Source organism: Cetorhinus maximus, chromosome 4 (genome assembly GCF_964194155.1).
Source record: "Cetorhinus maximus chromosome 4, sCetMax3.hap1.1, whole genome shotgun sequence".
Classification (NCBI taxonomy): domain Eukaryota; kingdom Metazoa; phylum Chordata; class Chondrichthyes; order Lamniformes; family Cetorhinidae; genus Cetorhinus; species Cetorhinus maximus.
The window spans coordinates 23,033,548-23,050,241 of NC_135882.1; the positions used below are offsets into that span (position 1 = coordinate 23,033,548).

Consider the following 16,694-nt stretch of genomic DNA (forward strand, 5'->3'; position numbering starts at 1 on the left):
GCCTGAAGTCAAAATGATTTAGTGCTATTACTATTATTAGAATTGCAGTAAAGACCAGTAGTAGATATATGAGATCAAAGATTTGCAGGGAATGAGGTACATATTCCACATTAAGATCTAAGATGTGCGTGCCCAGAATGGGGTTCGGGAGGTCCCATAATTTGCCTAATACTAATGAGTGCATGCATCATTGCAGACACAACGAGAGTGTCCACCTACCAATGACATGTCGAATTCCCCTAGGAAGGTATCACAGTTAAAAAGATATAGCCATTCTTCAGGTATCCAGGCCACAGTTCCAGGCCTGGGCCCATGAGTGTGCCCCATGTGCACTGTTCAGCAGCCTGGTCTGGCTGGCCTCCCCACCTGCACCATATCATCCTTCTGAGGGTCAAGGATAAGAAGACTTCTGGCATTGGGAGTGCCCACATCCAGCCTCAATTCCTCCTGTGAAAAGAGCCTTGACAAGGACCAGCAGAGGCTCTGCCCCTTGCAAAGGCCCACATAAATCTGACAATGGATGGGAAGTCAATCTTTTGGGATACTGGCCGAATTTCCAGCTGTTCCAGTGCAACCCCACCATAAATTCAGCAGCATTGTGTCACATTGGCAGTGGATTTTTTTTTGTCCCATGAAAGACCTTAGCTTTTATGTCCTAGATACGTTTTCTTCCACGATAATTTCAGTAAAATATAATGGCAGATGTGTAGATATTTTGTACTCCAATCACATGATCAGAAAAGACGATCCAAATGTCGTCTTTGAGCTGAATAATGAAGTACTGGGTGGTCACAGCACCATCACTGCTTATGACAACAGTGACAGCAATTTGTTGTGATAAATTAAGTGTCACACAAGAGGCACAGTGGTACAATATTAAAGGTAGTTTCACAATGCAAGAATCCCTGATGTGAAGCCTCACCAAACTGAAGAATGGGTCAGAAAGAAGGTTTTAACGCCACAGGGTCACTTCTGTCACTGCCTAGTGAAGCTTCACGTCCATTGGGTACTCTACTCCAGTAGACCAAATAAGCCAGGTGACAATGCTATAATCATTGCTCAGAAGCATGACTACAGGGACTTGAGGTCATCTTCATAGCTCGCATTGATATTTAATGGGAAAAAAGTCCCACTCATCTATTGACTAACAGACCTTTAAAGATGTATGGCAGTGTCTGTGCACAGTCCCTCAGGTCCTAGTTTTGTGTGCTGTCTGCCACAATCACTAAGGCTCTCTAATCAGACATTACCATGCTGTGGCCACTTTGTCAATCCTGTCTTTGTTTTGACTTGTGGCTGATGCTGTTGCAGTCGGCAACTCATGTGCATCGCATGGGGGAGACTAAAGCAAAGAATAATGCAGCCATAATGAAATTGTAGTTCTTTCAGCATTTCTTACAAAGAATGGGAATCAATAAATTATCATTTTAAAGTAGTGAGGTCACGTCAAGCACTTTTCTTCAGTCTGGCCATAATAGCAATCCATCTCTTCTTTCTGTTGATTATAGTAAGAAAGGGAATCAAAACTCTAGGGGTCATTTGTACATTTAGCTGACAAGTGCCACAATTAAAGTAATTTTGTGTGTATTGGACACAGAAGAGCATTCAGAGGCAAAATAAAAAGAGACTCCTTGAAATGTTCACATAACTGCATTACTTGAAGTGCTAGTTCAGGATACTCTACAGCTGATGCTGGAACAAGTATTTGGCAATGCACGAAATGGAGCGGAACCATTCACTATCCCCTCCCTTTCAAAACCGCTATTTCAACCCTCTGCTCAAAAAAAACAGTCACTTGAATTCTCTATCCTTAATTGTAAGATGTAAATTTAGACAGAAGCAAATTGAAACACCCTAAGTCCAAATCACTCCCATTGGGCCCAAATCCCGGGACCTGTGAGGAAGTAACACAAATGCTAGGCAGAACTGCTGGAATTTGGTTCTGTTGGGTCTATTCTCATTTTTACCTGCACTTCAACAGGAAGGAACCAGCACTGCTTTCACCATTCACCATCCACCACCCAGACACCCAACCCACCATTTCATCCTGGTATCCAAAGAGAAGGCAGGAGAGGAGGGAAGGCTGCCAAAAATCCCACTACTTCCACGCCACTACAACATCCCATTGGAAATGCATGGCCCACGTGATCCAGATGTACCTGGAACATTCTAACCAGTTTCCAAATGTGACAAACTTTGGATTGTTTTGGGCCGGAACAGCCCAGCCTGCCTCCCAACGGAGTGGTAAAAGTGGCCTAGGAGTGTCATAAACGGTGTAGATACCTGCCCCTTTGGGAGGTCTTGTGGCAAAATGGTTGCGTCCCTACCTCTGGGCCAGAAGCTCTGGATTCTTTTTTGACATTAATTTCATCCTGGTGCATTAATTTCATTCCAAGCAACTGATTACAACGAAAAACTCTCACAAACAGCAAACCAGAAATTAACAAACCGGCTTCATCATTCGCTTCTTGTGATTTTACAGAAGGTGAAATAAAGTTTGTGACTTACACATGGGAAAAAGATAGAAGGTGAAATTTAAATCAGCTACTAAAAATTAATCATTTTTACTATTTTAAAAATCTCTGGAATTTTTATCAGGGAATCAGGAAAGTTGACATTCCACAAATATCAAATTAGTGTTCCAGGGCCATAGAGGTTATTCAATAATAATTATTACTTACTGTGCCATTAAAACCCACTTACTTATTATCCAACAAAGCATTACCTCTTCAAAGGTTTCTGCAACATGAAGAATAGCATAAAAAGTGGAGGTTCACGTCAATTCATTGATTTCTAATTGATTTTTGTCTGTGAAGACTTAGCTGACTGCACACCCCGTAGAGCAGCAGGGAATCACTGGGAGAAAACTTCCAGATTTCTACATTTAACTATGCTTCTGCGGATGCCACAGGTTGTTGTCAGTTTCACAGAGTAATGCCGGGGTTACTTTACAGTTTCTGTGTCATTACAATGATAAAATCCTGGGCCTGTGTCTGCTAGTACAGGAAGTATTAGCTGAGGAGGTCTTGTGGCGCAGTGGTAGTCTCCCTGCTCTGATCCAGAAGGTCTGGGTTGAATTCCCCCTCCAGGACTTGATGGCCGAGGAAGGTGTATTCATAACATGGCCAAACAAGTTGAGTATCACCTTGTAAGTCCTTCTAATGTACACCAATGGCAGGTGGTAAGAACAGGAGAGATTCCTGATCAGCCATGTGATGGAAAGAAAATTGGAGCCTCTACCATCACTGTCCATAGCTCCAAGCTAAAACGTGCATGTGAAAGTGTATGTTGCCACAGCAACTCGGACTCCTTGGGGGGGGTCAGTTGGCTGGACAGCAAAGTGTGGTTCAGATTAGTGCCAAAATCACTGGGTTCGATCCTCATTCTGGCCTGGGTGGATTTGGGACCTGTCCCCTTGCCCTAACTGTGGTGGAGGTTGTGGCACTGTGGGTCAGACCTACCTTCGGGCAGAGAACTCAAGAAGAACTAGTGGTCCTACTCAGGCTGAAATTTGGATTTACCTGATCACCTACACATCTCAGTGTAGAATTGAACTTGAGACACAGAGCAGGGATGCAGCAGGCAGCAGGCTCATCTGTTTGTGTTGGCAGGAGGCCCAAAACAGTTGGAGGGATTTATCTGGCCAGCAGACAGATGGGCCTGGGAAGAAGTGGATGGGGAACCCAGACATGGAGGGAGGGCACTCAGGGCAACAATGGTCCACGGAATTCTTGGAGCCTGGAAAATAACTTCTGCTCCCACAAAAATAATTCCAAAGAAGAGTCATATTAGGCTTGAAACATTAACTCTGTTTCTCTCTCCATACATACTGCCAAACCTGCTGAATTTTTCCAGTACTTTTTGTTTTCATTTCAGATCTCCAACATCCACAGTATTTTACTTCTAAAATCTCTCCAAATTTGCTTTTTTATTCCCGCGCACTCTTGCCCGGTCGTCATAGAAACACGATTTGCACTCAGTTGTATGCCTCCCGCCTGATTATGGACATGTGCCAGGAGTACACTTTTAAAGACCCTGGCCCAAATTGCTGCGTCTGGGATTGAATTGGGCGTGTGGCAGTAAGTATAGAACTGTGGCTTTTAGGCCACGATGGCTCCAAATCTACTGGGTGAGCCAAGTTAAAATCATCCCTACAAGCTTCACCTATCTGTTCTGCACATCTCACATGCCCTGAGAAATGTTGTACTACAGCATGTGTTTCTGCTGCTATCTACAGTATGAGTCAAGTGTCTCTCCTCTCCGAGTTTGCTGGCAGCTTCCGGCTGTGCAAAATACTCCTTGCGTTCAACATGTTGCTAAAAATTTCCAATATCGGTAAGGGTCACGACTGAAATGGCTGAAGAATTAATATTCTACCAGAACACACCTTGAATTGAAATGAGCTGAAATTCAAATGCTGATTAGGGAAAATATGTAAATGTTATTTATAAAGAACTTGTGCATCTAGTTGTGCCTGTGATGTACAGAGAAATACACATCATACTTGAAAGAATGACACTAAAGAGAGTCACATGTACAAAATGTCTGACGAATTGGCACTTGATTGATTCTTCAAAGTATGAAGGTTTCGTCATTTGTAAGTACAATGAGGGAAAAGATTAGAAGAGGGACTCGAGTCTGGAAGCCATGGAAGAAAATTAGATTTGTTGAAAATACATTTGCTAATAACAATTCATACATTATTGACATTAATTTGAGCAGTTTATTAATTCTGTCAAGTGAGTTTTATGTATAACGTTCCATTTTCCACTCATAGACGGTATCTCCTATCTCTGCTCGATCAGACATTTCTGCTGCATATTTTTTACCTTCCACTCAACTATCATCTTTATTAATAAGGGGAAAATGATTGAAACACATTGCAGTAGCAAAGTGAAAAAGCAAATTTCCATTGTATTCACCATAAATGATAGTTTTCTAACCATTATGGGGATAATTACAATTAAATATGCCAATTCTGTTCAGCTTGTTTTTGGTTTGGAGTTATAGCAGGGGGGCATTAATTACTCTATACACAGTAGAGTAGATTTATAACTCCAGGAATGTAAGGGAGATGAGCAGGGAGCACATAACCTTCCCCTTTCCTGCTGGCAAGAGACCTGAACCATTCTGACTTTCAACAACAGCAACCATGGCTTGTATTTATATAACGTCCTTAATGACATAAAGCATCTCAAGGTGCTTCACAGGAGCAGTTTGAAGCAAAACCTGATTCCAAGGCATATACGGCAACATTAGTACAGTCAGTCAAAAGCTTGGTCAAAGAGATAGGTGTTAAGGAGTGTCTTAAAGGTGGAAAGTAGGGTCAAGAGGCAGAGGGGTGTAGGAAGATAATTCCAGAAGTTGCCAGAATTAGATGAGTGCAGATATTTTGGAGAATTGTGGAACTGGAGGAGATTACAGAGGTAGGGTGAGGCCAGGGCATGAGGGATTTGAAAACAAGGATGACTATTTTAAAATCGAGATATTTAACTGGTGGGTAAGGTGGGTAGATGGGTAAGTGGGTAGGTGGATGAGGTAGGCAGTCAGGTCAGGAGGGCAGTTGTCAGGTCAGAAGGGCAGTGGGGTAGTTGGGAGGTCGTCAGGAGGTCAGGGTATAGTCAGGTGATTGGGGGGTAGTTGGTGGGTGTGGAGGGTGGACTGGAGGTAGTCGGATGTTCAGGAGGGTAGTCAGGTGGTTAGGGGGTAGTCTCGGGTTGGGAGGGTAGGCAGGGGGATTTGAAGGGTGGTTGGAAGAATGGTCAGAGGATAGTCAAGAAGTCAGGGGTTAGTTGTGTGGTTGGGAGAGGAAGTTGGGGCAATCAGGAGGGCTAATCAGGGGTTTGAGGGGCAATCAAGGTGTTGGTGTGAGAGATTGGGGGATGTCAGTTCTGGAGTTACCTAGGAGTTATACTAGATTCCAAACATTTCCTGGGTAACTGTTCAGATAAGTAGATGGAAAATGTCCCAAGTCTCCAACTCTAACTCAGAGTCAGAGACATTCATGGAGGGTCGCAGAGAGCAGAGGAATTGCCCAACGGAAGTTGAAACTTCCTGGGCAATTTCCTATGGAGGTCCACATGTTGGGACATCCCCGGGGCCCAAGGGGCACCTCAATCATAAGTTCAGTCTCCGATGATCAAGAGGCTAGAAGATTTGGCCCCTTATTTTGAGAAGTAGCGTGTGTCTTTGCTGCAATGCTCAACAAGATAAACTGTTGGAAAATGTCATTATATTACTAATACTCAGTTAATTATGGTAGACAATTGCAATTGCTTCAGGCCTCATTACTGTTGATCTCACATATCCAAATCTGGCCTATTTCCTTGCATTGCACATCTAGGTCACTTAACAGCTGTGTAATGCAGTCATAATGGACTGATCTAAAATAGTCAGCAGAGACCACAAAATGTCAATCTTGATAATATTAATTTGAAGAGTAACTTTTTAAAGATGTTCTGAGATGATATTAACCTATAGACCTGCGTTCTCCTTGGAGTTAGTTTTCAAAAATAAAACATGTACATTTACACATGATTACTTTGACTGCAGCTTTATCGTACATCGACTAAATAGCATAATTGTTACTTTATGTTAAAATATTTGTCTTGTTATGCTGCAACTTAAAAAAAAAACTCCCATTGTGACAGGCTGGGGATGGATATAATGTGATACTCATAACACCTTAGCAGCCCAAGCTGTTACTACAGTTACAGTCTCTCTATGCTACTATTTATCGAGGTAACCTGCTAGCACCAAGTTATCACTCAGTAAAATAAGGGAACAAAGCTGTTGAGTCTGCTTCTAAAGGGACATTGTCATCATGAAATGGCAAACTTTGGCTATTGACGCACAGTGCAGTGACATAAATTGAACTGAACTGAATCAATGGGTCACTTGTGTGTGATATCGAAAATAACAGATGCTCTTTTGCCTCTGCTCTGAGCTCTCGCCATCCGCTAAAGATTTGACTAACATTTTTACAATGAGGAGCATGCCAGAAGTGAATATGCGAATATCAGTTGCAAGTCGGTCCTGGTTTTCCATTCGTTCTTTCAACCGATTTCACTGGTGTGAAATTGGATGCAGAGCAAGATTTTAATGGCGCCTGTGCATTATGATGCATCTAACAAGCAACTGCAAGCCTCTTAATTAGTCTTTTGCTGACATTGCAAATATTTGGTAAAGTTTTGAAGGCACAACAATGGATCAGGGTCAGTCATTAAAAATTAAATCATTAATATGATTGGTACCGAGCAGCGAGAATGCAAGCAACTTCTTCGCTTTATTCGCTCTAATAAAATTAATATAAATATAAGGCGCTGCAAATGAATATCTACAAAGTTAGTTCCTTAACAAACAAACTATTTTAAAGCATCATCTTGTTAGACTTTTTTATGTGTCATTGCACTCGCCCCGAGTAAACTCTCCCCCACAGAGCAACAGACACACTTGTGCACCCATTCCACTGAGCTCTTCCAGGTAAGTTGCAAGTAGATAGCAGGTGCCGTCCTGGAAAAGGGCGAGCATCGTAAAAGCAGAAAGAGGTGGAGGAAATTTGGTATGGGTCCTGTTATTATCAATGAAGGGAGAAAAGGGTGCCTGGTTTTTGTTTAAACAAAAAACTACTACTTGCAAAATGCTTTGCTATCTTTAATCTGCCTCTGTATGAGACAGAAGTAGGAGGCACGGCACTTCCTAGCAACAGCATTATCATGATGTTTTTATGAGTGTGCTCAGCATATGAATTCTAAAGAACCTATTAAGCAGCCCTCTACTCATTATGGAGGCTGTATATAAATGGATAAAGGTGCTACAAATTTGTCTTTTCATTACAGGTCTTTGGTCATAAAAAGGGAATGTTGCTCAAATTCAACTCTGCATTCACACAACAGGCTTCCACACAAAAATAGGTTCTTAATTTACCAGGAAAATAATAGTGAGTTTAATATGTATGTCATCATTAGTGTGTAAATAGCCCAGCAGTTGGTGATGAGGAAGGAAGAGAATACCCCATTGAGCTGTGAATCACCACAAATCGCTAGACAAATCATTCCACCATTAGTCTTTCAAAAACAGGAACTCAACACCACTTCTCCATCAGTATCACTAAATTACTTCACAGAAAGTTAGAATTGAGTACTTAATGAAATAAGGACTCTTATAATGATGTGATTTATAAACCTGCAATGCCACACTATATCTCTGGTCCAGAAAGAGAACGATTGAAACTGTGAAATGTCATTCCTGCAAATAATGCATTGTTTTTAGAGATTTTTTAAATTATATTTTTTCTTACATTTCATTTCTGGCTTTTTTCTCTCTCTTAATCTAATCTTTCTTTCAGTCTATTTTTTTTTTATTATCTAATTTCTAACTCTAATTCACTCTATTTCCTTCTCTCCCTCGTGGAAAAATCGATTGTAACTGGTCCAAATCTAAATTGGAATTGGAACTGGTCCCAGTTGAGCTACTCCCAGTCAGCCAATTGAGCTATTCCCAGTTGACCAGCTCCCAGCTGGCCAGTTGACCAGCTAAATGGGAATTGGAACTGGCCCCAGTTGAGCTACTCCCATTCCTCTGTTTCACTCTCCATCCTTAAATTTCAAGGGTTAAGGAGCCTAGACTGCTGGTGCCATTGTTCGTCAAGGTCCTAGATGTTCTGTTGATCTCGTCATACCATTATAAGCTGACAGTCTGTGAACTTGTGTCACACGCATTTCTTGAGCTGAAGAGTAGGGAAACAAATTTAACAAATGGGGCAGGCCATGAGATTCCCCGCTTCAGCAAATTCAGGGTCAATATTTCCATGTTGCCTTTCACCACCAGTGTTGAAGTACAAAACAGGGCATTGAGAGATGACAGGCATCAAATTGCTACTGGTCGGCAACATTCAGAATTAATTATTCATTCAATAGAATATGCTTCCCTTTGCTTGATTTCAGTTCATTGGAACTGAGTTTTCTGAAAGTGCAAATATACAAACTGTGACAATTGTTGCATTTGTCATTTACAGAATGTGTGATACAGGAGAGGGACTCTTTACCTTTCAGACACGGGAAGGAGAGAACATCTACCAGAAGGTACACTCAGCAACTCTGGCCATAGCTGAACAGCATGAGCAACTAATGCTGGAGATGGAGAAAAAAACAAGGGTATGTACCATCTAGACTTTAGCTTCATTTAGGCACAAAGGATTCAATATTTCTTGAGTATTTTCTGCCACCAATTCCATTACAGTGACTTAACAGGATCATTTCCAAATTCCTTTAGTGGGAAAAGGTCAGGAAAATGCCTCCAGTAGCTCAAGCTCTCCATAGCAATGGGGGAAGGAGACAAGGAAATTACCCCTTGAACGATTGGTACCTAGAAGTCAGCCTCGTGAGAAAGGTCCTTATTGAACATGGAAGTCCAAACCTTGCTACAAATATCGTTGCAGAAATGTCCTTTCACTGAAATCAGGAAAGGTCAGTGGAGTCCCAAAAGCACCCCATAATAATAATAACCTAATGCTGATAGCTAGGAAGGAGGACTGCACATCAATGAAGAGATCCCTGACTGTGACAACTCACTCTCAATAGGGAACTTTCAGTAGTGTTCAATGTGTACAAATAACTGATTTTGAACTGGACATGAAAAAGGATCCTCCATATTTAACCAGCTCCAAATATTACAAACCAGATCATAACAGTTCAAAGACTGATTGACAAATTGTTACGTTACGAAGCCTGACCTGTTCTCCAGATTAGGCACTATTTACCGAGGTAACCTGCTAGCTACCCAGTTATCACTCAGTAAAATAAGAGAACAATAAGAGTCTGCTTCTAAAGGGACATTGTCATCATGAAATGGCAAACTTTGCCTATTGTCGCACAGTGCAGTGACATAAATTGAATTGAACTGAATCAATGGGTCACTTGTGTGTGATATCGGAAATAACAGATGCTCTTTTGCCTCTACTCTCAGGATCCAACAATTCCCTGCAGACTCCAACAGAAATCAAAGCTCTGTTTCTACAATATAGAAACATTCTGTGACTGTCACTCTGGATTGCTAGACAGGATTGGTCTGACTGTTTGACATGCTTTCAACGCTCCCTGCCGACGCAAGGTTCATTTATGAAAATTGACCACTTGAGAAAGGTACTCAAGGGCTACCAATGTCAATGGAACCACACCAGAGAAGAGTTCCACAGTCCTACAATAATATAGTATAACACTGTCCATTTCTAATCCTTCAAAACTAATTATTTGAGTAGGCCGGGGTGGTTCTTTAATACTTTTATCTTAATGCACTTACAGGGTGTGCTAATATTGATTAGCGAAGTAGAGCTCCAAGAGCATTGAATCTTGATCAGATTAGTAGATCTCCAAAGCTCTATAATATTGACAAGATGAGTTGATCTTAGTAGCAAATCTCACCTTAATAAAACTCAACATCAGTCCTCGTAAATTTGAAAAGTAATAAAAAATACACCACACTGAATATTTCAGTGAGCTAAAAAAAATCATTCCCTTTTCGTGAACAGTCCTTTTCTCAGAAACCTGACTAACTAGGCCCAGTTTGGCTTTCTTTCTAAAAGAATCCTGCCCCTCCTCTCCATGCCTCATTTGGTACGTAGTCCTTTGTTGAAACGGAAAAGCAACAATTCAATACAAATCAGAGGCAAATCCTCTCAGTGGAAAAATTGGTTGAAAATCTGGAAATGCAATAATGATCAATAACCAAAGCAGCTGTTTTATTGTTTCTACTTCACAAAACTATCAATTTTAGTTCATGAAGCTTCTTCTAACTTGCCAACATTCCATTTGCTATGCAGCATTATTGCTCATCAGCCATGCAATACCCTGTCTTCTGATTCAATTTGTGAATTTTCATTCAGGATGGCAGCAAAAGAAATTAAATCGGAAATGATCTAAACAATGACATTTGAATTTATTTCCAACACGCTAAATTTGACTCAATTCTGATCTTTTCAGCTTTGTCAAGATCTATTGATAAGTGGCCCTGCGCAGCCACAACTTTTAAAAAATACACTGCTTATCCCGGACATAATTTTGATATTCTGTTGTCATCTTAACCTGTATCCAGTGTGCAGGAATTCTTTATCCACGGATGAAAAAAGTTAAGCTGAAACCTCAAAACATCCATCTTAGTGCCCGCGGACCCAGTAAACCTCCCAAAAGCTGTGACCATAATTGTTCCTATCCTGCGCCTGTTCAAAATAGGTCGTCACATCACCTTGGAATTTGGTTCTCTGCCTCAGAACAACACTTCTCAATGGCGAGTGACAGAATCTGCTATTAAATTAGTTGTAGGAAAAAAATCAGTGCAACTTCTGGAAGCCATCTGTGACTGTTTGGATTTATTCTGTGTGAAATTCGGTTAAAATTGCATTTCATTCAACGCAGAGCAAGTGAGACCATATCACGTGCATCACTTAGTTAAATGAAGCGTTTAGCAGCTGTAATATCCAAGTTGTGAACAGCATTTATAGGATTACAGAATGAAGCTATTTTAAATTATTATTTCTGATCCACTATTAGTTATATTAACGCTCAAGGTTATAGGTCTATGAATAGCCCTCACTGGAAAGGTACAAATAGAACATCATTGTGTATAATAGCTCAATGGTTAGCATGGATATGAATTATACACACATTTCCTGACAATAGTACTGTGGGATTTTGGTGCATACAGGTAATGGTCTTAGTTTCATATGTCTTAAAAAATGTGACTCCTGAGGTTGTGCAGTGGTACAATGCAGGAGCTATACCATTGTATTATCCAGTGGGCTGAACCTGGCATTCTCTTGCATGGTGAGTTCCTGATATAAACCAAATGGTTAAGCAGAGGTACTGGACAAAGCCTTTTCTACAAGTTAGTACATGATGTATTAACCTGGACTCATCTTGTGTATTGCCTACTAACCTTTGAGACCAGGAATGAGAGAGGCTTGTGTGGAAGTCACGTATCCATTCTCTCAGCTGGGGAATAGTTTGCGGTGCAAGGCATCAGTAACAACAGAAAAACATCGGCCCGGATTTTCGTGGAGTCAGGGTGATTCTCAAGGCCTTTAAAAATGGCAGGTGGAACCCGAATCTGGGATTCCCGCCCAGAGGAGGTGGACCGATTTCTGAAACATCAGGGAGTTGAGGGCTATGAGGAGCTGGCACGAAAGAGGAGTTGAGGCATGGGGCAGATCAGCCATGATCTTATTGAATGGCGGGGCAGGCTTGAGAGGCCGAATGGCCTAGTCCTGCTCCTATTTCTTATGAGAGTAAAATATCCTATAGTGGGAAACTATTAAGGTGTGAAGAAACATTGTGACAGATGGGCAAACAACAATTTCATCATATTGGAAACAGCATCTGCCAAAGTAAGCAAGCAAAATGCTTTTAAACTGAAAAAAAGAGGCTATGAATCAAGAAAGAAATTTGAAACAGCGCAGTATGGAAGAAAGAAAATATGCAGATTATTGATGTTCGCATTTCAAGAAATGGAGGTCTGCCAATCATATAACTGTCAAATAAATGTTAATAATACCCCTGGGGCCTTAGAATCAAGCAAGACTGAAATGCATTCTCAGAAAAAAACAGGCATCAGGAAAATGAGAACTGAAAGATCTCCAGGTTAAATTGGAATTGCTGCTGAACTAGTCGAGTCCGACGGAGAAGGATCAGACAAGGTGTATAAACTGCTTGGGAAACTGGAGTGAACTGAACAATGGGCAAAATCAGTGATTGTTGTGCTCCAAGAATAGGGAAACTGGCTGGTGTGCTGAAAATATTACGCAAGGCTACCTGTCTGTGCAAACAAGTCGCATTAGAAGTGATAAGGGCATGTATAAAACCGAAGACTTGAAGGCCAATTATGAAAGGAGCAATTAGGCCTCAGAGCTGACTGAGGAACAGTGGAACAGATTTCCAGTATCCAAGTTGCAGAGACTGAATCGCAGAATCAGAATGCCAAGGTAATTACTTTAACAACCCTGCCCATCCTGAGAAGGCTTTTGATGACATGCTAGTTTAATTAACACCTTGTAACATTTTGTGCTAAGGATGGGTCAATCTCTTAAAGAACTTGTGTTGTCAAGCAGTAGGCACTGCAGCTTGAAATAATAACCTGGTCAACAGAAATGCACGCTGACACTTGGCTAAAGCTAATAATCAAGGCTACTAAAGAGGAATACCAGTGAAAATTGATCTTGGATCATACAGCAGACCTGCTCCTGTATGACTTGCCATTGATAAAGCACTAAGAAATTAACCAAGGATTTCCAGATGATTGTCAGTCATGCTGAAGAGGCAATCGCTCTATTCCATAGGAATGCAGGAAAGCGTAGGACAAGAAAAAACAATTGAAATCTATTTGGCCATTCGAGTTGAATGTAAAATGTGATGGCGTATATTTTTGTGCGCTGTAGGACAGCGGGCCATTGCCAGCCTGTGTAATGATATCACTGGGATGAGGAGCCAATTTTCATGATCAGGCCTTAACTGAGTAATTTTGGCAAGCTCCAGTGTTGTACAAACGCAGACAGGAAGCTCACTAATGGAGGAGCTGGGAATTCCAGCCAGCTGCTCCGCAGAGTTGAATTAACCATTGGAACTTAGAGCGATAGGTGGGAAGGGACCAGGAGCAGGTGGGAAAATTCCTATGGGGCCAAGAGGAGTGTTCAAACTCTTCCTGTCCACAAAGGAGTGTACTCACCACACAAACTTCCATGATTCAGTACTGTATCCATCATCTCAAGGGATGAGCAATGAATGGTGGCCATGTTAATGACACCCATATCACACAAGCAAGCAAACAAACAAAAAATGTGCTGCGACTGCTCTATGGATCTCTGCAACACTTGACATATCCTGCCATTGAAAACACTCCTTTTATTTTTTTTTAATTCATTCATGGGATGCAGGCTTCGCTGGCCTGTCCATCATTTATTGCCCATCCCTAGTTGCCCTTGAGAAGGTGGTGGTGAGCTGCCTTCTTGAACCGCTGCGGTCCATGTGGTGTAGGTACACCCAGTGTGCTGTTAGGAAGGGAGTTCCAGGATTTTGACCCAGTGACAGTGAAGGAACGGCGATATATTTCCAAGTCAGGATGGTGAGTGACTTGGAGGGGAACCTCCACATGTTGGTGTTCCCATTTATCTGTTGCCCTTGTGGGAGCAGTGACTCAGCATTAAAGACCTTGCTCTCCAGCTGTGCACAGACTTCCTTTAGCTGTTGTTTTTTTTTTATTGATCTTATGCATGGTCAGTGCCACTAACTCCTGATGCACAGGTCTCCAGCAGCAATGGCATCCCAACCATAACTGCTTGCATTTATGTAGTGCTTTAATGTGGTAAAACATCCCAAGGCATGTCATAGGTGTGTTATCAAACACGATTTGATACCAAGCTATTCAGAGGGATGTTAGGACAGATAACCAAAAGCTCGATCAAGGAGCAAGGTGTTAAGCAGTATTAATGAGGCGGAGAGGCAGAGAGCTTTGGAGGGAACTAGACCACCTGCCATTAAGAGTCATTTTCATAATAATATGTATAGCACCGAAGAGATAAGAAACAGCATATCCCCATTTTTTTGTCCCCACCCCCCCGCCAATGTGTCTGGGTTTAATTACTGATTTATCACATTCTCAAAAGCAGGTAAATTGCTTAATAAACTCCAGTGATCAGCATTGTCTATGTTTTTATTAATTTGTTCACGAGATGTGGGCATCTCTGGCTAGGCCAGCATTTGTTGCCCATCCCTAATTGCCCCTGAGAAGGTGGTGGTGAGCCACCTTCTTGAACCGCTGCAGTCCAAGCGGTGTAGGTACACCCACAGTGCTGTTAGGGAGGGAGTGCCAGGATTTTGACCCAATGATAGTGAAGGACCGGCCATATATTTCCAAATCAGAATGGTTTGTGGCTTGGAGGGGAACTTGCATGTGGTCGTGTTCCATGTATCTGCTGCCCTTGTCCTTCTAGGTGGTAGAGGTTGTTGATTTGGAACATGCTGTTGAAGGCGCTTTGTGCAGCTGCAGTGCATCTTGTAGATGGTACACACTGCTGCTACTGTGCGACGGTGGTGGAGGGAGTGAATGTTTGTGGATATGGTGCCAATCAAGCGGACTGCTTTGTCCTGGACAGTGTCCAGCTTCTTCAGAGTTGTGGAAGCTGCACTCATCCAGGCAAGTGGGGAATATTCCATCACACTCCTGACTTGTGCCTTGTAGATGGTGGAGAGGCTTTGGGGAGTCAGGAGGTGAGTTACTCATCACACGACTCCTAGCCTCTGACCTGCTTTTTTAGCCACAATATTTATATGGCTTGTCCTGTTCAGTTTCAATGGTAACCCTCAAGATGTTGACAGTGGGGGATTCAGTGATAGTAATGCCATTGAACGTCAAGAGGTGATGGTAGGATTTTCTCTTGTTGGGGATGGTCATTGCCTGACACTTGTGTGGCAAAAATGTTACTTGCCACTTGTCAGCCCAAGCCTGGATATTGTCCAGGTCTTGCTGCATTTGGACATGGACTGTTTCAATGTCTGAGGAGCCGCAAATGGTGCTGAACATGGTGCAATCATCAGTGAACATCCCCACTTCTCACCTTATGATGGAAGGAAGGTCATTGATGAAGCAGCTGAAGTTAGTTGGGCCGAGGACACTACCTGAGGAACTCCTGCAGTGATGCCCTCGAGCTGAGATGACTGACCTCTAACAACCACAACCACCTTCCTTTGTGCTAGGTATGACTCCAACCAGCGGAGAGTTTTCTCCCTGATTCCCATTGACTCCAGTTTTGTTCGGGCTCCTTGATGCCACACTCGATCAAATGCTGCTTTGATGTCAAGGGCAGTCACTCTCACCTCACCTCAGGAGTTCAGCTCTTTTGCCCATGTTTGAACCAAGGTTGTAATGAAGTCAGGAGCTGAGTGGCCCTGGCGGAACCCAAACTGGGCATCAGTGAGCAGGTTATTGCTAAGCAAGTGCCACTTAATAGCACTGTTCATGACCCCTTCCATTACTTTACTGATGATGGAGAGTAGACTGATGGGGCGGTAACTGGCCAGGTTGGATTTGTCCTGCTTTTTGTGTACAGGACATACCCGGGAAACTTTCTACATAGCCGGGTAGATGCCAGTGTTGTAGCTGTACTGGAACAGCTTGGCTAGGGGTGTGGCAAGTTCTGGAGCACAAGTCTTCAGTACTATTGCTGGAATATTGTCAGGTCCCATAGCCTTTGCAGTATCCAGTGCCTTCAGCCGTTTCTTGATATCACTTGAAGTGAATCGAATTGGCTGAGGACTGGCATCTGTGATGCTGGGGACCTCTGGAGGGAAGCCCAACCTTTCCCCAATTTAGGCCCTTAAGTGGCCAATTATTGGGCATTTAAGGGCTGTTTCCTGCCCAGCCTCAATTTTTAGGCTGATGGGAGGATTGACCTTACGAGGGCCAAGCCAGAAAATCAAGGGAGTTAGATCTCAGGCGGAAAGGCCGGCGGAGTGGGGGGAGGCCTCCATCAGAAGCCCCCTTCTGATGTCGGGCACACCCCCCCCTTAAGGTCTGGTGGCCTCCGGACTTCCCGCAACCCCCTCTGCCCCACCTCTGGCCTCTTCCCTGAGACCCCGATCACCCCTTCACGCACCCCCCTCACCCCCAAATTGGCCGGCAGCTCTCTAAGATGGAACTTCCTCGCGAGT

General features: G+C 42.7%; 1 protein-coding gene across 1 annotated transcript in view; it reads left to right on the forward strand.

The window, feature by feature from the left end:
- Window positions 1–16,694, forward strand: part of dok6 (docking protein 6) — a 422,100-nt gene that overhangs the window by 369,888 nt on the left and 35,518 nt on the right. Inside the window, exon 6 of the mRNA XM_078540045.1 lies at window positions 9,017–9,155. Within this exon, the coding sequence (XP_078396171.1) occupies window positions 9,017–9,155 (139 nt within the window). The remainder of the gene's footprint in view (window positions 1–9,016; window positions 9,156–16,694) is intronic.